Here is a 24768-nt window from a genome sequence, read left to right as displayed (position 1 = left end):
CATAAATCTGAAAGTTATTTAAAAAATAAAAAAATTCCAAATATGAAATATGAGAGAAGAACTGAACCTTATCGAAATTTGTAGGCCGATCACCGGTGGAATATGAGTTTGGAAGTAACAGATGCACTAGAAATTTAAAACTGCATATGGAAGAAAATTCTTCTCCAAAGATCAAATCCAATAAAAATTTTAGGGCATTTCACAATGATAACTAAAACTTATAATGAAAAAATTTAATTTTTGGAAGTTTAAAATTTTAAATATGCAAAAAAATGGAGATTAAAAATTAGATTTTATGGGTTAAGGGATTAACTTTATAGTGCACGAATAGAAAAAAAAACATATTATTAGGTATATCTCTGTGAATAAAAAAAAAATCATATCTTAAAAATTCTATAAATAATGGTAAAAAAATATCTTGAGAAGGGAAAGAAATTAATGAGGAAGCAACAACAACAAAAGACTTGAAATGAAAAGAAAGAAGCGACCCACCTAGCAACAGCTTATATAGTTTGTTTCACTTTACAACAAATTTCCAATTTTCGATTCCTCACTTTGCAAATTGCAACTTAAAAGGTACAAGGAAAAGACAATGTCATTAATGCAAATAAGGAAAAAAAAATTCTAAAATCTGAATTTGGGTCCAACTACCCAAGGTCACAACTACATATTTACATGTCTATATTACATAATACTATAAAAAATTTAGGCCCCTTCCTAAAAAAAAAAAAAATTGTCACCCAGTGTAGCCCTCCTCCAAGTCGAGCCGGGGGAAAAGAGAGAATTGTGCTTATAATTACTTATATAAAAATGTACAGAATATCCATATCACCTTCTTTGATATATACCGATGCGACCACAACAGCAGTAGAGACTCAAACATGTCAATGGCAACGGAACGAAATATTTCACCCATATCAAACAATCCAACACAATTTTAAACTATCATTTTCAATATTTTATTATTTTTATTATCATTATTTCAATTCTAATTTTTTATGTTTTGCCCTATATTGTGAATATTTGACCACAAGATGTCCCTTTTTAAGTGACGGGAAGTCGGAGTTCAATACATATTATCCCCAGCAGTAACAGTAGATTACAAGCCCCCACATTGGCACTCGCCATGGATATTACTCAATAGATCAAGATAATTATTCAATAGATCTGAGATCAATTCCCAATATATAAAATTCCCAATATATAAAATATCTGACTGAGTGTCTGATTTTTTTCATGTAAAAGACTGCTGCATTAAGATAAATATCCCTCATAATTTACTCTCATAATTTACTCTCTTCCAAAGGATATGAAGCTGCCTTAAGAGGGGTAGTTAAAATGATGACTTGACCTTTTACTCCAATAAAATTACACGAAACAGCAATGCAACATGTTAGTAGCTAAACTTCAATATAACGACAAAGACAATCGACCACCTGAAACAATCACATAGCTTCAATTGTTCTCATAGGCAAGTCCAACAAAACCGGATTCAACTGGGACTTTATTAAAAGGCAATCATCCAGACACCAGGGTTCCCATCAAGTCATTGCAAATTAAAATAGAAGCAAGTCAAACATAACCTCCAAATGCCATCATGAACTTGAACCTAATTGAAAAGGGGGATTGCGAGGAATAAATCGAGAAGTCATACGCTGGTCATCATCCGACTTCCTTATCCGCCAGTCTACATCTTGCAGATGAGCCTTAGAGGACATCATACTAGATTGAAAGCAAGGATGGTGTCCTTAGCCAAGATGAGTAGCAGCAAGCTGAAATATATCAAAACCCATTTCCTTGTGACTTCATGGTGAATGTAATCCAGAATGATCTCCTTGTAAAACCCATAGATTTGCCAGTATGTGCACAAGACCAGCATTGATGTAGTTAACGTTGATTTTGATACAAGTAGCAACAATGGTATAAGCGCATAAGTAGTCTTTATGGAGAGCTCCATTCTCTTCACCTTCAAGCTTTCATTAACTAATCCACTTTTCCTTTCCCTAGTAAGGGTCCCCTCAAGTGGACTGAAAGCAAGAACCTTTGAGTCTTCATTATACTTATGCTGAGAGTTCAAATTATCTGCTGGACAGTTCATTTCTCCAACGTGTGCTTTTGTGTGCAAGGAACAAGCCAACCATCGTGGATTACTATGTAATGAACTAAAAGTGAAATTTGAGAGAATCTTGCTACGGACAGAAGTCTGCATAGTGATAACAAACATCAAAGATTCAAATTGGTGACTACAGAGAAGTCAGTATTCAACAAGGTTTTGACTAGCTTTTTTAGGTCAATATAACGTTGAACATCAACAGTCGGCTAAAAAAGAAGATAAATGAAGCTAAAAATTGGGCACTAAAGGTGATAGAGTTTGGCTAATTACAAAATAGAAAATAATAAATAAAATCCTAGAATTGTTTTAACAAGAAACACAAGAGAAGGTATGGTGTCATGTATTTAACATCTGTCTCCACATCATTAATTTTTATTATCAGAAAGACAAATGAAAAATACCCAATCAAACATATACTGAAAAATAAAACATGTAAAGACAAGGTAAACGGAGTTAAATCTACAGATATTGCAAGCATGTTAAGTGGGCACATTTGCATTCATGTAATTATTATTAAAATTAATTATATTGATGATGTATATTGATAACTGAAACATGTACTATTTGAGTTTAAACTTGTGCATACATAAAGATTTGGGAAAGAAAAAAAAAATTGTTATAAAAATATCAGATGATCATTCCTTTGCACTTATCTGTTCTTTTTGCATTTGATTCGTTGATTTGGTCTGAAAGTACCAAATGATCACACCATTACACTTATCTGTGCGTGACAACATAACCTAGATTGCTTGAGGTCTGCTTGTGTAGCACCACATAATCTAGATTGTTCATGTTCTGCTCATTTAGTTCCCTCCTGACTGATAACTATGCAATGCTAATATGTCTATTTGTTTAAGCAAACTGAGAGAGAGAAAAAACTCTGGGAACACATGCAAATAGCATATGCAACATGGTCAAGCATGGCATATGAACTGCATGAACACATTTTAATTCACTACATACATTTTAACAAAAACAAAATAAAAAAGGTAATCTGTATTCCATGCTCACTTTTCTTGGTTTTTCTGTTTCATCCCAACGTGACAAAATAGAATGAAGAAAGAAACAACCCCTCACTCCAGACCCCAGCTATTTTTCTTCTTACCTTGCTTTAATCTTTCCTCCTTCCTCCACTGTTTTTCATCCTTGTGCATGCTCACTCCTCTCTCCCACCAATGCAGAGTTTACAATAAATTCGTGCTGAAACTACAATTTTTATTTCCTCAAGTAAAAGAAAAAAAAAACATAAAGATGCGTTCAATCTGTAAAACCACCTATTTACACTATAATATTTAATAACACCATTGTGATTTCTCATCAATTATGGTTTTATGAAAATAAAAAAGAAATATTACCTTTTTCGTCGTAAAGAAATATTTCCTTAAGTATATAAGACCAAGGTTGCCTACTTTTCTCTTGAAAACCCCAAGTGATGGGATTCAAAGAAACCTCCTACGGTTTCATAATCCCATATTTGTGGAAAGTAAAACACATGATCTAGTAATATCGGTCAAGAAATCCAGCATGAGATTTTAATAAATCATTAAAAATAAATTCTGTACCATGAAAGTAGAGAAAAAGATAAACCCCTGTCAATCAACCTCCTAAATGCAACTTAATTCATGTGAAGTTTCGCAAAAAATGCAACAAAATAAGCACGAATATGATGGGAAATTCCTGTGCAAATTCCTACTTTACCTAAAACGAATAAAATTTCAGGTTATGCACCGCCTGGCTAGGAAAGATTATGCTTCACTCAGCGGTCTGCGTTCAAGATAAAGATCACAATAGCAAGAGTTATATTTATAGTTTCTCTTATAGCATTCTACACAGATCAACGTACCGGAAGCGAAAGAATCGATCTTACTATAACTAATAGGACCAGGAAGTGGGGGAAAACAGGTCAAGATGAAAACCCAATCGGTGACTCAACTGCAAAGCAAAAAAAGGGAAAGGGAAAGAAAAGGGTCACCTTCTCTGAACCAAGGTTGTCGATCACCCTAGGCGGGGCTAGTGTAGGAGTAGCTTGTGCGGCGCGATCCGTCCATGGAGCAGCGGATCCGGCGCCCGACAGCGGGCGGGAAGCACCGCAGCCGAGGCCCCGAAGGAACTGGGCGGAGGCGAACGCCTCACTTAACGCAGAAGGGCGAAGGAGGTAGCGATGGAGAGGTAGGGTTTTGGATCGGCGCGAGAGGAGGGAAGCCATCGCCGATCGGCCGATGCGACTGAGCGAAGCACGAGACCTTGATGGACAGCCTATAACGGATGCAAAACCCGATATAAATCTATATATAACAGTCGTATTGAACGGTAAGGTAATAACGTCCGACGTTACTTAGTATAGTTTTTCTACAACATAATATTAAATTAATCTTATTTAATTAAAATTATTACACTTTCAATATTAAAAAGATAGATCCTTCATGCAGGTACACAGACCATTACGCCAGAGATACCATGCGCCCACCGTCTGTGCTACACCCTGGGGACTATACTTTCAATATTAAAATACTTATTACCTGTAATGGTTGACTGTACTGATAAATTCATTCCTAACATTAATCGGCATAAAATAATGTCTACCAAAAATAAAATAAAATACTTGTAAACAATTTTTATAAAATTAGTTTACATTATAATAATTTGAACAAAAGTATTTACCACAACAGTAGCAATTAGCAAAACTCGTAATCGGAGTAGTGCAACAAGTTTGATATTTTCTAAATTAGCGATCATGGTTGTCAAGATTATCATGATTTTAAGATTTTATAACCTCTACAACGCCAGATGAACAAAAAAAGGATTTCAGGAAAAGTCGAAAAATTATTTTCACTTCATTTATATTGAGTTTTAAATGCTTAGCAATTTGAAGGCTTAAACATTCAAACATTAGAAATCGTAAAAATAAATATACCAAATGATATTTCAAAGGTTATGCAACTATAAAGATCATAAGAAGATCCAGTGCCAATGGGTTGCGGTTCCAACTTCCTGGAAAATTATAACAATGCAGTCAGTTTACAACAGCCAATTCTTTAAATAACATTGCAATTTTTTATCAGCTGCCAAATTTTGGCACCGTGTTTCATGAAACAAGGCAATACAAATGACACGTTGGTTGGTACTACAGATTTGAGCAATTAAAAAATGGCTAAAAAAATCATAACTAAATTAATCTTCCAGTGTACAAGAACAGCAACCACGATGGAGATGGCTTGGAAATACAAGAGGCATAGACTCGCCAAAGCAATGGCGGATCAGGGCAAATGAGTGGATTATAATTCAGAGGACAATTTCTAAATTAAGATACAAATCTAAACAATGAGTCAATGAGGGACCTAAGATGCCAAGTTGATTTTGCCAAGCATTATTTAGCTTGAAAAGGAATGAAATGAATTAAACAAGACCCTCACAAGAACAATACCGGGGCGATCTCACCTTATAGATTTAGGATCAAGTGAATCTTGAAGAATAGCAGTAGGGTTTAAGGTAAGTGTTCAATGCAGGTTGTTAGTAGATGTAGAAAGATCTTGAAGTGTGTGTGAGAATGCAAACTTAGGTGGCAGCGTCATCAGGGGTCCATCTCCATTTTTTCTAAGCCATGTCATAGCCAAAGCATATCCGAGAGCCCGACCTACTGGAACAGCTACAGCATTGCCAACATGGCGATATCTGCAAACTCATTTTTAGTTAAGAGTAGATAAAAAATAAGTGAATCAAAATCTAATTATAAAAATATATCAATAGTATCATACAGCATGAAACTGATAACAACTGATAACGGAACCAAGTTATCACCATTTGCTTCATTCTACCCATACATCATTCTATTTTTTTTCTTTAAAGTTGTTAATTTGAAAGATTCAAACTGATTCTCGATCACACTTATGTAAGAAATGCTAAATTAATGCAAGCCAGACTCTGAAATACACTACCTTTCTTCCACTGTCCCATGGAATCTGTAGTAATCAGGAAAACCTTGCAATCTTGCACATTCTCGAATGGTAAGTGCTCGCTCTTGCTCAGGATGTAGCATTGCCTGAAAGTTTTGGCTAGTATAGATGTCCATGACATGAATGATGGTAAAACATAAACTATGTAGATTGAAACAAATAAATTTAACAACCTGGCAACGAAAATTTGGTATAGTGATCACAGTTGGTACTATTTCATCCCACCAAAGCCGAGCAAAAGGTCTACATACATTAAGAGAAGCCAATTGAAGACATACAAGAAATTCAAATACATGAACCCACATATGTAATAGAATGAACCTTGATGATTTTCCGTGGCAAAAATTCATGGCATAATCTGGAACCTGAAAGGAAATGGAAAAAAAAAAAACTTGCATATTAACATGCATAAACTAATATATATATATATAAAGTACTGTTCTTAGGGCATATAGTGATCTAGTTCATGTAATTCTTTAAATTGTCAAGACTAATTTAATGCCATTTCAACAATAATAATTTCGTTCTATAATGGCCATTCGAACTCCAAATCATGATCACCATTAAGCTCAAAACCATTTTCCCCAACATTTAGGAACTTCTTGACATAAAGCATTGATGATTTGCATTATATAATGCAACAACCATACTTTTTGATATGTATGGAGCTTCACCAAGCAAATTTTGCCCTGACCCCATTTTCTTACAGTGATTTGACAGAACTCGCAGTTTCGTTAAAGGAAGAAGACTGGGGCTGGTATCTTGTCCCATATTTTTTTTATTGATGGAATCTCTCTCTTTTGCATGAGTAAATCTCTTCCTCAGTTATCATTTATGGATATCCTTATTTAAGTACTGTATCTTTGTATCATTTTAACGTATGTATCAAATAAATCAGGAGAGGTTTCACTTTCATTCATATTGGAGAGAGAAAGGTTTGGTGGACAAGGATCAAGAAAAGCTGAAACTAATATATCTATTTATATCTATATATATATATATATATAGATATATATATATATATATATATACTTTAACAGGAATAGAAATAAATAATTTAATCTCGTCCCACATTTTTTTATTGATGAAAATTTGAAGTACTATTTTGCTTGTCAAATGAAGCTATCTGCTATCATCTAGCCTATCACATTAGAGGCCTCAGAACTATTGAGCATGCCTTGACAATTTATCCAAAAAAAATCAGTTTAGAAATTATGAAATTGAGCTATTCAAGACTCCATCGCCAATAGGAGGAAGCATGTAACCCATGAGAAATGTTATCTGCCAAATGTTGCTTTGTTAAGATTACCGTCACAGGGCTTTATAAAGATTTCTGACCTGACCACTGATTTTTGACAGTCTAATAATTATAATGTTATGCCCTACGTATAGAGTTTTAAATCATTGCAAATATCTTAAACAGTGGTTTTCTATATTAAAGCAATGAATGTCTTCAAGGTAAGCAAATGACGGCTAGTTTCACATGCACCAAACTGTCTACAAATTGAATTATGCAAAATATAAAGAGAGGTCAACTAGGCTATACTAAAGTTAACTCATTGTTTCGAAGCTTAATGTGGCTTTTTGATGCAATTATATCAGTGAGGTAAAATACCAGTGGCCTCCCAGAAGGTAGCAGTATTCTCTCAATTTTGGGGTCGAACTGGACAGTATTATCAGGACCAACAGTGACACCTGAAAGATCTCTAAAATTTGCTCCCTACAAGATTGTCCCAAAGATCAAACATTGGGAAAAAAGAAAATCAGGTAAAGTTATATATTTCACAATTTTTTTTAATGAGAATGAAACCTTTCTCCGTGGAATTTGGCATATTCGCAAATAATCATCATCTCCCAACGGCGTCGTGCGATGGTCATACAAAGTAGAGTGTGATACCTTCGGACGTTTTTGTGCAGATGCCAATATTTCTAATTATAACAAAAGAAAATTGAAATTACTGGAGATGTTCTATTAAAAAGAATCAGAAAATAAAATTCATCCAAACACTCATTCTTAATTTTCTCTAACATGTCAAAATGCATGGATAGACATTAGGCAGAAGACATGCTATGGATTATGAATCAAACTAAGATTTTGAGATAAAAAGAGCATTAGGGAGAGGACAAATAAAAAGTTGATTTCAAACAAATATCTAACAAAGTAATGGCACACCATGTTTTGGTGTCCGAATGAACTTTTGAAACTCAGTTTGAGCACTCTTCCCATATGGCATTTCATCCCATTCTTCTTTATGTGTAACCTGAAAACAATCAAAGTGATAACATGCTGAATAAAAACAAGAACACAAATTATGCCATCAAAAGACAAAAGAATAACGGAAGATAGCAAGCAAAGTTTAGATTGCCATACTAGTGGAAGATCAGCAATAGCATCTTCGAGAAGAAGGGGCTTTTCAAGCACCCGTGGCTGCCCTTCATCATACCCAACAAGATTGCGCTGTTATTATAAGAAAATAGTGCACTCAGATTACAGTGATATCAAGTTAATTTCATAACCATTCAAAAAGCAGATAAAATTTAAAAAACTGAGGATAAAAGGAGACATATAGTATTATACCGCATTGAGGAAAGCTTTGGCCTACATATTAGATGGACACTATAAGAACCATTAAAAATCATAATATCTCCTCAATGTTCACAAGGGTTGTAAAAAACTAAATGTTCGTGAACAAGCTGCACGTTCAGCTTGATAAGAGTTTTTTTATATTCGTTTAATATGCACAAGGTCAATTAAATAAGCAAGTTTGAACAGCTAATTTAACTAAATAAACAAGCTTAACCACATACAAGTTCAATTCGTTAATGTTTACAATTCATGAACAATGTTAATGAACAATATCCACAAACAAAGCTTGTAAATCATGTTCATCAACAAACCTCTTAAAACTTGTAAATAAATTAAAAAAAAAAACTCTCAAAATGAATAAATAAGCTTGTAATATCAAGTGAACTAACCAACCAAAAAAAACTTAAAAATGTACAAATTCCAATCAATTAAACAAACTTGAATTAAGAGCTCAATAACAACTAAAGCTCAAGCTAAGCTTGAATCGGGCTTAAGCTCGAAAAAAGAAACCAATCAAGCTTGAACAATCATTTAAGCAACTAAATCCATTTTAAGCTCCGCTTGGCTAGACTCAATTACCATATCAAACAAGCATGAACAACACAAAGTTTGGTTAAGCTTGGCTCATTTACAGCCCTAATGATCTCAATTAGAAACATTGTTGTCTTTGTAATTGTCGAAACATTAATATAATAAACATAACTTTATATATATTCTCAATTTTAACAAATTATAAATAATTTAAAATTAAAAAATCTACAAAATTTATATATAAAGTATATTTTATATATTTTACGATATTGAACAAACATAACTAAACTCTTATCAATTGAGTATCAAGCTTGTTCATGGATATCATGTTCATTTACAACCCTACCTAGTGTGAAATAAAAATATAATTATGTTATTGAAATGACTAATATAAACAAAAGAAAATATTAATATTTAAATATAATGATATATTGTGTAGTTACAGTTTAATGCAAGGAAAAGATTCATGTAGTAAACTCCAAATAGTTTATGCAACCATGACTTAGTGACATATATTAGCGCTATTTTTTTACTCAGATGAAAGTATTGAATAAAAGAAAGGAAATAAAATTATTAATTTCTCCTGTTTACTTACAAAAAAATAAAGAATAAGAAGGAATCAATTTTGCCTAGTCAATCTAATTTTATTTAGACCAAATTAAGAGAAAATAGAGGGGAATGAAATAAGAATTTAATAAACACAAGTAACTCATTTTTGATGTTATTCAAGTGAATAAGAAAAAATAAATAGGATGGAAATAAAACATTTCAGTTCATTTCTTTGTTTTCATTTTCACTTAAATTTATTTCATTTCTCCCTTATTTCCTCTATTCCAAGTAAACACAATGACAACATAAAGGAAAAGGTAGTGTGCGTTATGACACATTGAAACCAAAAAGGAAATGTGGAATAAGATGGACCTCAAATTCTTGCGGACAACCATTCTTCACAATCACCTCGTGTGTTGGTAATGGAAATGGTGGTAGTTTCTACAAACAGTGAACCAAAAAATTATCACAGATGTACCATATTAATAAATCAACAACAAATAAATGAACTTGCCTCATTGGGGTGACTTCCCCACAAAAAGGTCAAAAAATTACCACAGATGTACTAGATTAAAAAAGCAACAGCAAATAATGAACTTGCCTCTTTGGGGTGACTTCCCCACAGAAAGGCCCGCAAACGAAACTGAGGGACACCATAACAACCAGCAGCCATGATCCCAAGTCTAGCTTGGTAGCTCATAGAAACTAAACGACTCAAAGCATATCGCCCAAGAGTAGCATCAGCAAAGTTCAGTATATCCACAACATTTTCCATTAAAACATATTTAGGCTTCAAAAATTGTACTATGTCCATGAAGACCACGATTTGTCGGTTTCTTTCATCATCAAGTGGTGCATTGAAATTTCTGTACCTATTATAACCGCTAATTCCTTGACATGGAGGTCCTCCACACACCACATCTACACTCCCCTATTACATTCAACACAAGAATCAACTTGCATGGCTAATATTATATATTTCCTTATAATAAAAAAAAGTGCAGAGAACTATCACCAACACTTACAGGAAGTGGTAATATGTTTGATTTGAATCCTTCTAAAACAAATTCATTTAGTAGTTCTTCACAATTTCTGTCAAGGTGTCATATAAGTCCCATCGGAGAAACCAGAATATGAGGTCAGATCTTAACAATTCACTAAATACCTTAAATTCTGCAATGGTTCCCAGGTATCTTCACTAGGGCCATAACCTTTCCAGCGAACCTGGAATATTACAGTAGTGTAGTGATCATTCACGGTCATAATAATAGCCAAAAGATATAAGAGGAGAAAATGAAGATTTTCCAAAGACATCAAACAATATGCATAAACCTCGAGAGTATGCCAGTTTGCCAAAGAGATATTGAATTTGATTAACACGGATTATATAGACTAATTGCTTGAACTTCCATGCAACCAAGTAGAGAAGAGTACAACACTGCAAAAAGATATTTAGTACAACACTACATAAAGAAATTTAGAATCATGAGTGTCATCCAGATTTAGTTAAGTAGCTTGGCTATGGTATGAGATATACTAGGGCTATAATGGGAAGAAAGTGATCTAAGCCACTAACAGGTAAAATCAAATCAATATTGAAAGTATAGGCATTGCAAATTAATATCTTTTCAACAAAATGGCTGCTGTAACCTTTTAAGGAAATTTATGACATGACAGTCTTAGACCAAAATTTGACATGAAACTTCAGGGCATTGTGAACTTAAAAGGATATTCAACTGTCCCTACAACCAAAAGGAAACACATGAGATCCTCAAGACCTCAAGAGAAAATCAAAACAATAAAGGTTCCTAGTACATTTGTCCAGGGTGCTATTATTTTTTTCAGGGAAGTACCAACATAAGAATGTCTTAGGCCATGTTTTAACATGGAATTTCAGTAGATTTAAAACTTTGCAAAAGCAACAGTGACTTCTTCAACAAGGATTAAGGTAGAGAGATTGCTCAACAAACTAAGGTCTCTAGAAATCCAGAAAGTAAAAAATCAAACACAATGATCATAAAATATAAATAAATAAATAAAATAAAAAAACATTGTGGCAAACATCATGTACCAAGGCTATAAAATCCACAAATAACTACTATAATGTACCTTGAACTTTAATCCAGGTTTTCCTTCATCAGCAGGATCTCCATAACAAATGTCAACTATCTTTGATACTTCATATTCACCTTTTGAAATGTTGGACTGAGAGCCAGACTTCCTTGGAGGATCTTTCACTTTGGATGTTTTTGAGCAAGAATCACTTATTGTAGAAACATTTACTTTATACCTTTTGCATAGTTTTTCCCATTCTTTCAGTAAGTTAAAGAAATCATCAGCAGTCTCATTCCTAACCTATTAGGGTCAGCATACACCAGTGAATCTATATCAAGATTTTGCTTGAGGACAATACAATGAATGAGACAGAAAAACAGCATACCTGAGTTTCTGGATGATTTAACTTAAAACTGATGCAAGCAGGCTCACTGTAATCAAGTGCCCATCTCTATGAAAAAAACTATAATAAGTACAGGTCAAACCTCAACAGAAAATAAAATGTTTCCATTAATAGCTATTTTCCTAGAAGTACTTACTGTCACAAGTTTGACCCCTGCCATCGCTGCTCCAAGGCAAAGCCCAGTTGACATTCCACCACAACCAGAATATAGGTCTAGTACAGCAAGGTCTTCCTTTTCCAATGATTCACTATTGATATTTCCTGCAAAAGATTCTTTCATAGTGCTACTCATATTGCCAGATGCTGAAACAAATCATATTAGCACAAGTCATTCCCTTCACAACAAAGTATAAGCATCATGGTGTCAGCCAATAAACTCAAAAAATAAAATGTAACATGAAAAAACTCTTAAAATCAAACAAAACAACAACAACAACAACCAAGCCTTTTCCCACTAAGTGGGGTCGGCTGTATGAATCATTTTACGCCATTGAGCTCTATCTCCTATTATATCATCATCTATATTTAAATAAATTTTATCTTGTTTTATTGTTGCTAACCAAGTCTTTTTTGGTCTTCCTCTTCCTCGTTTTATATGCATGTTTATCAGTTTCTTCTAGCGGAAGCATCGTCTAAGGTACATGTTCATCTAAGCGTGTCCTCTCCTCAATAGATGCACTCAGGCTTTCTCTAATGCTCTCATTTCTTATTTTGTCCATCCTCGTATGTCCACACCTATCACATCCTCATGACTCCAACTCATCATCTTAACTGCTCGAGTCGTGGCGTAGACTCAACACATATTGGGTCTGCTGTTTTATAGAACTTTACCTTTAAGTTTAAGAGGTACTTTACGCACAAACAAAACACCTCCCTCCATTTCACCCATCAACGCTTGTGAAGTACATCTCTCAATCCCTCCATTGTAAAAATGATCCTAAATATTAAATTTCTCGGTTCCAGGCAACTCGTCCTCTCCTATCTTAACAATTGTTTCATTACTTCTAATATTGCTAAACTTCATATATTCCGTCTTTAATCTACTAAGCTTAAAACCTTTCCCTTCTAGTGTTTCCCTCCAAGATTCTAGCTTAGCATTTACTCCTTCACGTGTCTCATCTACCAAAAATAATATCGTACCAAGAAACGATGAAACATACCGTACGGTAGTATTATAATTAATGTAAAAAAGATAGGGACTTAGAGATGACTATGAACCTATCTTTTGTGAACTTCACTATCTGTTCATCAAGTCTACCAAGTCTACGTCATCATTATTCAGTAATTAATCCTAATCCACGATTCCAATATTCGTAACACCTACCTCTCACTAAAATTCTCCGTATTTTTCTCACTCATTATATTTCGTCGTGATAATACCGTATATGTAGATCTCCTTATTCGCTTCCGCTATATTTTCATCATCAAGAAGATCGCAGAAGATCTTAGAAGACGAACTGTCATCCGTTCGGAACATTGTCACGAAGGCGATTTTCATTACTATCGGTTTCCTTAATCTTTTCTACTTTTCGTCCCCAAGTTTCAGTATGACGTTCCTAAGATCATTATTAGTAGTTTTTGTGCCTAACAGCACACGCCTAAGGGAACTTGGAACAGAGGATCCCAAATAGAGATGCTAACAGTCCGTTCATTCGATTCCTCCTGTTAGGGATAAGGCTTTTCTTTCAGGTAGAAGCACGTTTCCTTCACAACTACGTCTCCCAAGGATTTATCATCTAGAATTCATTATGTCAACCTCAGCTATAAATACATCGGTTCACAGATTGATTTGTCCTTTTAAAACTTGCTTTCAAAGTTTATAAAAATTAAAATTCATGATGCTCATTCGTTTGACCTAATTAAATTACTACCAAGTTGTCTTCTAAACCTTCATTATTAAAGTCAAAAATACCCTACCCACCGCTTCTCATCTCTTTTTCTTGTTGGTTTATCGCTTACCCATCACATACATTCGTCTCTCATTGGGCAAGATCTCTTGTTTTCGCTTTAAATATCATAAATCGCCTCTAGCTGCTATTCCATTTTGATATATGCGTATAAAGTAACCGTCTTCAACCACTAACATTCTCTAGCTCAGCTCTGTTATCAGATGATATTTAAATTTTCTCCTAAATATATAATTATGTATTCGGTTTCGCAGATTCACTTTCTCGACTTTCATTCCATTCCAAGATTCTTTACTGGTATGGTCCTTCTTCCTTGGATCTTCTAGGGACTACCGGTACAACTCACATCTATCCCCTGAGCCATCAGCCAGACCTTATGTCATCTACACTTCTCTTAAATATACCTATCTCGTCCTTCCTTGGGTATATATTTCTTATCTATCGATACTATCGTTCGGAATGGATATATCCACGTTAAAGTGACCTTTGCTCGATTTCTTTAGACTCTTTCCGAATCCTGTTACAAATCTTTTCATCTTCCTACTTTCTGTGTGTATAAGCTGATTTACGACGTTTACTGCGCGACTTAGTGTCTTTGTACTATAATATATTAGCTACTATATCATGCCATCCAATCTAATGCAAAATAATTCCAATTAGTAGTTCCATCATAACTCCAATTTCATACATGCATACTCTCGTTTCACTCTACTTATTCTCGTATTCTAGTTCTGATACGAAATCAATGCTTACGGCCGTTGGACCTGGCCACTCAAAACATTTCATTTGGTGGAAAATCCTCTTGTTCTAAAGTCCTCCCAAACCAATTGCTAGCTCTTGTACTTGATCACTGGTTAGATCATAGATCTTACTTTATGCATCTCCACTTGCTATCAGTTTTTTCTATTCCTCTCTATCACTTCATTAACCTGTTCACCTGATTTAATTACAATACCCACTACGTAATCTACCATTAATCCCACTAGTATATGAACTATAACTTAAACACCGAGTCAGTCAAACCCGATCATCTTTGCCATTGTCACCTTCTGTCCGTGCAGAGACAAAACATAATTTTCTCTCATAATCATCGTATCTGACTTAGATTTCAATAGAGGAGTTCTATCTCGCCCAATCTTAGATTATTAGTTTCATCATTATTACTACCCATTGTTTTATCTAATTGAATCTACGGAATGTGAACGGCGTAGCCTACATTGAGACAATTCGAGATCGCGAATGCAATCACTCTTGCTGATGGGCGCGGTCTCGGCAGATATTTATACTGAACTAGACAGATGTAGCCTTCGCGTCACCCGATCGACGCCTCGCATTAATGCACACATTCGACCGTTGATCTAACAGTCCTATGATGACAACCTTCCGCCGTCGGCATCGCCATGCATCGCGTAGGTGGACCATCCTAAAATCAAACAAAAGTTGACGAGAAAATCCTATATCGAAACTTGAGGATGGCATCCTTTAGTTGCGACGATCGTCAAACGTCCAGGCTAATGTGCTAATAGGTAGAAGTTCATCCTCGGGTTGCAGAAAAATGACAATGTCATCAAACAACTGAAAGAAAATAATCAACAAACCAGAATTTCAACCATTTATACCATAGCCAATATAACCCAGGGATGCCCTAGCATTTTCGACAGCAAGCCTTTGAAAATAAGATTTAGTTAGTTGATTCACATACGAAGCTAAAGGGAATTATCACAAAAATTCTAAATTCCAAGTATATCATCTTGTCATGTGATTTTAGCTGAGATGGAAAGTCAAAGGTGTTACACCTTAACTCAGCCAACACAATTAAATCCAATCAAATTTTATAAGAATCATGAGAATATTCATGAAGCAAGCACACGAGTAGAAGATGAGAGTCACATAGATGAGAATATTAACGTGTGGATATACGAGGATAAATAGAATAAGAAATGATAACATTAGAGAAAATATCGATGTTGCAACTATTGAGGGAAAACTTTGAGAGACAGATTTAAGATGGTATAAACCAATAAATGTCCCAATTAAGCGATGTAAGATCGTGATAATTATACACATTAATCGAGAAAGGGAGAGCCTAAAGAAAACTTGATTAGCAACGATAAAAAAAATAAAAATAATTTAAATATAAATGATGATATAATAAGTGATTGAATCTCGGTGCAATGGCAAAATTGTTGTCGTATGACTTGGTGATCATGAGTTTGAGTCTCGAAACTAGCCTCATGTAAAACAAGATAAGGCTACGTACAATAGACCCTTCCCAGGACCTACATTGGCGAGAGTTTCGTACACCGGATTGCCCTTTAGATATATATATAGGTAGTTGAGCCTAATGACGTAGGAGGATCCATATAACTAACCCACTTAGTGAAATAAAATCTTGGTTGTTGTTGTTAAGAATGTCCATGATGACACTATAACAATTGTTGATAGAATCATTATCATATCCCAACTAGTATCGAGTTAATCTTGTCAGTCCAGTGAATCATCCAATCTATGAAAGATTACTGATTAGTTTATCATTCACAAAGGGCCCCATGTTTATTGATGTTCGATGTTCACTGAAAGTCTCTATGCCAATACTTGACCAAATCTCACATATTTAACACACAGCAAACTGTCAGTTGTAAGATTGCAATCAATAAAATCTAGGTCCAATGGTAATTTTGGTAATACATGGTATCATCCTCTATGAGAGTAGTGGAATTGATTGATAATAATTGATACAGCACAAAGATAGACCATGTGTCTCATCCAAATTTCACAAGGCTGCACACCTCAATCAGCAAACTTGCAAGTTGAAGAAATCAAATCAAAAAAATATAGAATTGCACAAAACAATAAAAAAAAATGATGGTCTGCCTTGAAATAAATCTGGTCTCAGACTAAGTTTGTTAAATTATTACTAATGGAAATAATTAAATTAAGTAAAATATGGGATTAAATTTAAAAAGGGAAAATAAGTTTATATAAAAAATGTTTAGTTGATTTGCATAAGAAAAAAATGGAAATCTAAATCATTCAAAGAGTGAAAAATGAAGGAATATAAGTATACCAGCAGAGTTGGAAAGTTAACGACGAAAATATGTAATGGCCAATGAATGTGGCTTTCAATATGTAAAAAAGCAATCTTACAAAACTAAAGATAAAACAAATGTCACCGCTGCAATGCAATGGTAGATGCCTAGAGACAATGTAAAGCAAGATCAACTGTAAGTTCTCACCTTATAACATGCCTATAATATACAGTAAATAAATATATGGAAGAAATCCAAACAAAAATTAATGCAACAATCAGTAGAAAAAAAACAACACTACTTACTGTTCCAAATATTACAGAATGAAGAATAATCCACTGAATATTTCATGTTATAATAATAATAACATGAAGGAATTGATTTAGATTCCAAGGGTTCCTGCAACAAAAAGTGAGAAATAATAATGTAAAGAAAGATTTAACTATTGATGATGTTACATTAGGCATTTACACTAACTAAAACAAATGTTTTATGTTCAAATAAAAGAGAGACACAGTTATCACTTACAGCATGAGTTTCTGTAATCTGAACTTTAGAGACAATGCAATCTAGTAAGTTATCATTTTGTAGATCAGAGTAAAAAAGCCTCTTTTTATCATGGCCTGCAGCATGATCTTTCAAAACCTATGACAAAGAGTAACAGACATAAATATGTTCCATTATTTATGTAATACTTCAATTTTCCAACTCTATCTCAATTAGGAAAAATGGAAAACTAAGGAAATATAAATCAACTCCAAACTGTAAGGTTAAGGCAATATTCTCACAGTATCTTCTGCTCTGAAAAACCATTGCACTCTGAAGTAGTGATCTCCATTTTTTGTTTCAAAAAATTCCAAAATCCTGCCAATATAATTGGGCTTGTCCATAGGACCCTATAAAGGAAATTGATCATTAGTTTAACTGCTGTAAGAAATAACAAGGCGAAACTGGTCTATCCCTTGACATGATATTGACATCAATTATAGGTCGGTCAAACATCAGCTAACACATGCACTGCCCAACAGTAGCCCTTGTATCATCTCAAAACAGTGATGGTAAGTAGAAGCTGAGTATGTTTTGAAAGCAAAAAATACTAGCATGTATATCTGAACGAACATACAATACAGAATTCATTGGATAAGTTTTTTTTTAATTCAAAAGCATAAATGACTATGAAATTGGGAGGTAAATAATTGAAACAGCATAGCACAATTATTGTAGATCTGGTCATCTAGATGGATATTGAGACGACATAATATTGATTTATCCTATCAAAGCTTCAAACAACACCCATATTACACATATCAAGAGTATTAAGGTTTTACAAAACAGCAGAAAGCAAAAGGGTCAAACTGCACAGTTTATTTGAATATGCAAATGCATAAAATACCATTATTAAAAAAAGTATTTAATAGATTAGAATAGACCAACCACACAGTGAATAACCAAATACTCAGAATGTATATTTTTCATAATAAAATAAAATTAAAATTTCTAACACATAGCAAAATGCATACGTGCGAGAAAAACAACAACCTTTGAAGTGAAAATTTGTAATATTTATGAAAAACAACATCATTAAAATATTTGTAAGTTTCATCCTCACATTCATCATCTTAACCAAGATGTGAAAAATCAGTTTCAATAACTGAAGAATAAGAGCAACTGAAAGTTCTCCTTGGTTGAAAACATGAAATAGCTCATTCTTATTCTACTTCAAGTCTAAAATTCAGATGAAGCTCATTCCATGTGTTATTTATTCATTCCATCAAATGATCATTCTTTATAATTGTAACAGTTTCTTCCATCAAAGGATATCATTCTTTTACAATTTTATTTGTTACTTCTAAATGGACTAAATGAAATATCAAATGGATTAGATCTCCTTGTTAGTCTATTCCAAGTGATATTGAAAACATGGTAGTAAAATTGCAATCTGGACCTTAGGATCCCATGATCCTACAATCTAGACTAACCTCAACAATCCAGATCTCAAATAGGATCTCAACTGGGCTAGGATCTTAAAACCATACAATGCAACCCTTATTTTTCTCATTGTTCCTATTAGGAACTCTGTCCTCAACCTTGATTGGAATAAACTTACATTTAAAAAGGATTGGCATTTATTATAGGAAAAAAAATTCGATGTCATAGGACCATTTGAAAGATATCAATTATATAAAATTCTTTTTGACTCAAATCCTTTTTAGTTATTGATTTTAGCATTCATATTTAACTATTGTTATTTTCAGCTACTTATATTTATCATTCATCTTAGCAAGTTGTTACTTGATGCAAATTATATAAAGATGGAACATTTTAAGCATTTATTATATTTTCAATATATTTACTATAGCAATAATTTTAATTATATAGTGTTAATAATATTGAAATATAGTGAAAGTCAATATATGTGATAAATTATAAATGTAAAATATAGTTTTAAATATTTTTTAAAAATTGTAGAATTTTACGATCATACACTTTGATCCTATGATTCAAACCTACGAACCATGTTCCTAGGTAGGATTTCAATTGTGATAACCTTGATTATGATAATTGAACTAATAGGCAAAGTTAATATGGATAAGCTCAAGATATTCGTTGTGCACCGATATTAAAAAAAAAAAAAAAAAAAAAGGCAGCCCAGTGCACGAAGTTCCCGCCATACGGGATCTCGGGGAAGGATCCATTGTACGCAGCCTTACCTTGCTTTTTGCAAGAGGCTGTTTCCAGGATTCGAACCCATGACATTTTAGTCACATGGTAACAACTTTACCGTTGTGCCAAGGCTCCCCTTCGTTGTGCACCCATATGTAACTCGATAAAGCCAAATTGGATTATATCATAGTTGAAGTTACCTAATTCATAGTATGTGTATATGACAACAATAACAATCAAACTTTTATCTCACTAAATGGAATCAATTATATAGATCTTCCTATGTCATCTGTCAGCATATAAAGATATTAATATAGATCATCTTGACAAAATTTGAGAATAGTTCAAATATTGGCATCTTAAACCTTCGTCCAAGTTCAACATAAATTAAATATAGGCTATAAATGTTCTCATACTTTCATAGTTCCAAACTTCCATATTCACATAAGTGAAAAAAATGAAACATTTTTGGGAACCAAACAAATGCTAAATCTTTTTTCCCAAACATTTCATTTGTGCTTTACTATTGTCTATATCCAAATTGATGATTTACAAGAAAAAATTAATGTGCTATTATGGACATGGGCTTATACATTTTGGGCCAATGATTCATGGAAAAATAAGTTAATGGGCCATTATCTCATCTATTTGGATCTAGACAGTAGAACTTAATCCCGTCGATGGTGAGATTTGGTAAAAAAAAGATTGCCTGTGTGATAGAAGAGCCACTATTAGGCCTCACATGTAGTTGGTTAAGATGAATGTGGGCATTGAGTTAGAGTTCAATCTTAATAAGGCTATCAAGCCATAAGTGGGGTAGAAAGCAACACCCTAGTTTAGCTGCATATAATGAGTTGTCGGCACACAAAAGCTTCAGAAGAATATCTGAGTGAGCCATTAATAACTTGGACCCAAGCATTTTGAGCAAATCATTAACCCATCAATTTATTGAGTCACTTCTCTTATGTCTGTATGTACTGACACTGATCCTGCAAGATAGCATTGTCTGGAGCATCTTAAAGAAAATGGCAATTGTACTTTGACCGAACAAGCAGCAGAAGTGTAAAGTGACAATAGCATCAAATATTATGCCCTCAAATTGAATTGCCATGAGAAGACATAGTTTATCTAGATCTCCGTTGTGTGCTTTCAGATTTACAAATAGCAGAAGTGTAAAGTAATGATAGCATCAAATGTTATGCCCTCAAATTGAGTTGCCAAGAGAAGACAAATAATTAATCTAGATCTATGTTGTCTGCTTTCAGATTTTGACGTGGGTAATGTTACATCCAATATGATGGAAATTATTATCAAAGAGATGCATTCCTTTAATGTGTCATGGAATCATTTCATTCTCTTCCAAGCGATCAAAGCAGACAACACCTTCTCAACCATGCAGATTAAGTATGGACAAGAACCATCAGTTTATCTGAATAAAATGGTTGCTGATTTACATGATTGCCAGAACAGTTAAATGTATGACAACTAAGTAACACCCACTCGAATATTTTCCATAAACTAAAAACAAAATGAAATGTTGTGAAACGACAAAAAGTGAATTATGATTCAAATAATTGATAGACTATAAACAATCACTCACCTTAATATATGCACAATCTCCAATATCAAATAAATTGCCCAATTGCGTATTAACACATTTATTTCATTCTATTGCCAATCAAATCAAAAGAAATATCTGTATACATAAACAGAATAAATAGGTGTAAACGAACCTTATGGACAACATCCAGGAAGACCCTGTCCTGAACCAATGAAAGAAAAAAGAAACTGAAATGAGGGAAAGACAGCAATAAAAGCATGCTGCAATGAAACCTCTAGTAATCAAAATTGTGTACACAAAACATACCATTATTTTCCTTATAAGATGCAAGGTAGAAAGTTTCATCAGTGACTGCTAAAAGTGGCTTGCTAACCAAAGAAGATAGGCAAAGTGAACTTTCAGAAGAAGAAAAAAATTGGAATTGATTGGGAGAATGATTTGTTAAGCCACCAACAGTATAACTAATAGCTCATAGGTAGTTAGAATAAATAGATTATATAAAAACCTTTAGCAATGTAAGAGGTGCAGCAATAAATCATACACCTAAATATGATTGTAGTAAATCAAAATGAACTCATCAATCCCATTAAAGAATAAATAAATGAAGGATGGGCATTCTAAGCAGCAAACTACATCTTACAAAATCCAAGTTAGAAATAATGATAAATACCCAAGATCCTGGAAACGTAGCAAAAGCAAAGAGAAGCAGAACTTTTGTTGGCAAGTAATGGAAATTGCCAGGTTATCAGCCCAAGCAAATAATAATTCTTATCTTTGATTAAACAAAAAGATCCATAAATTCACAAAAATAAATGATTTTAAAGATAAACTGCTGGGAAAGTATGTCAAAATGAATGCTTTTGGAACAGCATTTAGCAAGACACAAGGAAATCGGCAATAATATTCTATAGCATCTTCAAAAAAAACAAAAGAAGAAAAAAGAAGAAATCCTTCTTAGCAGTCAACTTGTGCAACCGACACAGGTAGATTGGGGAACTTTTCCCTACAAAAAGAAGATTCTGAATGTCGCCTCCTTTATTCCAATAAAATCATACTTACATCCATCTTGTTGAAGTTTTATTTTCAAAGGTGAATAGAGGCAAAGAAAAATAATTTGAATATAGTAAAAGGCATTACTATGTCAAAATTTTGCAAAAATTACATACGCAAAGAGGGACACCACTACAGATACCTGGTACACAAAGCGATAGGGCCACCTTTCCCTTGCTTCCTCCTCGGGTATGGGCTCCCCAACAAAGAAGCACTTATCAGTGTCCTCGCTACTCTCAAACTTCTTTGGTGACCTTAATCTGCCTTTCTGAATTGACCTCTTATGCCTATGTTTGACAGTGCGAACACTATTGTTCACTGTAGTATCTGAACTAGAATTATCTACAGAGGATAGCCTTGGTGAATGGCGTAAGTCACCTTTACCATTTTCTCGTTTCCTATGAACTGCAAAACCATTTTCTCGATCACAATTGCTCACTGGATCAGGACCTTGCCCATGGCTAGCCAATCCTGATATCTTAGATGGCTTCCGCCGCAGGCTATCCAAAGACTCTACTGATGGCTCTGACAATTTGTGCCTCTTCATCGATGAACCAGCAAGCTCGACAGCCTCTTGGTTAGCAGAAGAAGCATCAAAGTTGTGGGAAATGGAAAGTTCACCCATGCTTGAGGTTTGTTGGAGAACGGAAGAAAGCTGGGAGGGATGCCGATTTCCATATCCTGAACCACCGAATTAGAGGAGTGCATCTCGGAGTTCCCATTTCCCGACGGAGATAAGCACTCCGAGCCAAGCACGGGCGATTTCAAGATCTTCGGTGCCTTTGGCGGGCGACTATGCTTCGCATTCCGACGGGAAACGCAGGAATGACTGCCAGAAGTATCCGTAGGCGCCTTAGACGACCTCAGTATCCGCGGTAACAAATCCCCATGGTCACAACTGAAGGAATTCCCTTCAGTAGGCGCAGCCGGGGAGCTCGAGGTGGGACGGCGGCACGAGACGGTCCTTGGCGATCCGGCCGGGGAAGGACTTCCCACCATTTCGGCCGACGCCGAGGCGACAAGAAGATAAGAGGAAGGAGCGTGATCAAGTGGCGAATTAGGGTTCTTAGGGTTCCGCAAAGTGAGGAGCGGGATCGAAAACCTTGATAAGTGGATCGGATCTCCTGTCCTTTTGACTTGGACGGACAGAAAATTTAGACGTCATTGGATGACGATCGCACACCGAATCAACCGAAAGATCGCGTCATGTCCAATAGGAAGAAACCATTTCTTGATTGGTGTTTCAGCAGAGTCAGGTTTCTGGTAGCCAAGGCGGGAATTTGATTTTAACTGGAAAGCCCTAAATCTGCTGTCTAAGAATTTTTTTTTTTTTTTCTATAACTCAGGTTTCAATTCTTACCTTTCGAGAAATCCTGGAGGCCTGTTCGGCCCATAGAAATTTCTATGGAACCACGTGAGTAAATCCCGATAACGCCATGGCAGTGCTCTTGAAGATTTAAACGTTGAACTGAGTACTCGGTGTAGAAAGATAAATTGGCGGACGGTTTCCTCCGGTGTAGTCGGTCCATAGTCGTCTAGTCCAAGTTTTTCAATAAATTCAGCACTAACTCATCCTCCAAGATTGAACTGTGGTCTTCTAATGTACATCCATATCGCCTTACCGATACGAGAAGCACGGGATCGTCTAAGTATTTCTTCATTCACCTAGAGATGGTTAATCCGATTCTAACAAAATTTCTCATAGGCTATTGGATAACTTTGAGAGACATGAATAAATCATAAAGGACAACTCAATATTACGAGTGATTCGAAATCACAAACATTTAGTCAGTTTGCTTTCCATGAGTGTAAAAGGTAAAATTACTCATATCAGACGATTCAATATTATCAGATCCGACTTAAGGCATAGCAGCTGTTGAAGTTTATTGGGGCTCACTTGTATTAAAAAAATTTAGATAGATTTAATAATTAAAACTTAATTTTCTACCATAACAGTTAATAATAGCTGTTGAAGTTTTGGACTCTTCGATGTTATACAAGTGTCAATAACAATTAATTCCAAAGTATACATTCTGTTATAACAGTTATTGAAGTTTTAGACTCTTCGATGTCCGTGTACAAGAGTCAACAACAATTAATTCCAACGTATATATTCATTATAATTTTGTATTATATATTCTCTTATAATCCTATATAAATCTCTACCGAATTTTAATTTTTTTCATCACATTTTTCTTCTCATATTCTCATTCATTTTTTCAGGTCTCATCCTCTATATTTTTTATCCTTTTCCGATGATTGTCTCAATCTCCTTTGCCTTCTATATTTTTTATCCTTCCCGGTGATTCTCTCAATCTTAGAAGACGTCCTTCGCCTTCCTCAATCGCTCGATAATATTTTTTTTG

At 34.4% G+C, this 24768-nt stretch overlaps 2 protein-coding genes across 2 annotated transcripts; both read right to left on the bottom strand.

Moving 5' to 3' along the window:
- Window positions 1-1476: 1476 nt before the first annotated feature.
- LOC122033588 (succinate dehydrogenase subunit 4, mitochondrial-like) lies at window positions 1477-4387 on the bottom strand. The gene is made up of 2 exons (XM_042592650.1): window positions 4086-4387; window positions 1477-2203 (listed from the first exon to the last, which is right to left on the bottom strand). The coding sequence occupies exons 1-2, from the start codon at window positions 4317-4319 to the stop codon at window positions 1718-1720; spliced, it is 720 nt and encodes a 239-aa protein (XP_042448584.1). The 5' UTR covers window positions 4320-4387; the 3' UTR covers window positions 1477-1717.
- Window positions 4388-5073: 686 nt separating this feature from the next.
- Window positions 5074-23931, bottom strand: LOC122034073 (DNA (cytosine-5)-methyltransferase CMT2-like). Its single transcript, XM_042593204.1, has 22 exons — window positions 23763-23931; window positions 22515-23083; window positions 21525-21554; window positions 21392-21442; window positions 17916-18023; window positions 17656-17772; window positions 17433-17526; window positions 12328-12494; window positions 12174-12239; window positions 11843-12088; window positions 10899-10957; window positions 10759-10825; window positions 10335-10664; window positions 10106-10174; window positions 8438-8524; window positions 8240-8327; window positions 7877-7995; window positions 7682-7786; window positions 6388-6431; window positions 6240-6309; window positions 6049-6152; window positions 5074-5785 (listed from the first exon to the last, which is right to left on the bottom strand). Exons 1-22 carry the CDS (start codon window positions 23929-23931, stop codon window positions 5611-5613), a joined length of 2934 nt encoding a protein of 977 aa, XP_042449138.1. The 3' UTR covers window positions 5074-5610.
- Window positions 23932-24768: the final 837 nt, after the last annotated feature.

The sequence above is a fragment of the Zingiber officinale genome, chromosome 11B, assembly GCF_018446385.1.
Source record: "Zingiber officinale cultivar Zhangliang chromosome 11B, Zo_v1.1, whole genome shotgun sequence".
NCBI lineage: Eukaryota > Viridiplantae > Streptophyta > Magnoliopsida > Zingiberales > Zingiberaceae > Zingiber > Zingiber officinale.
This window is presented reverse-complemented; position numbering and strand designations above follow the sequence as displayed.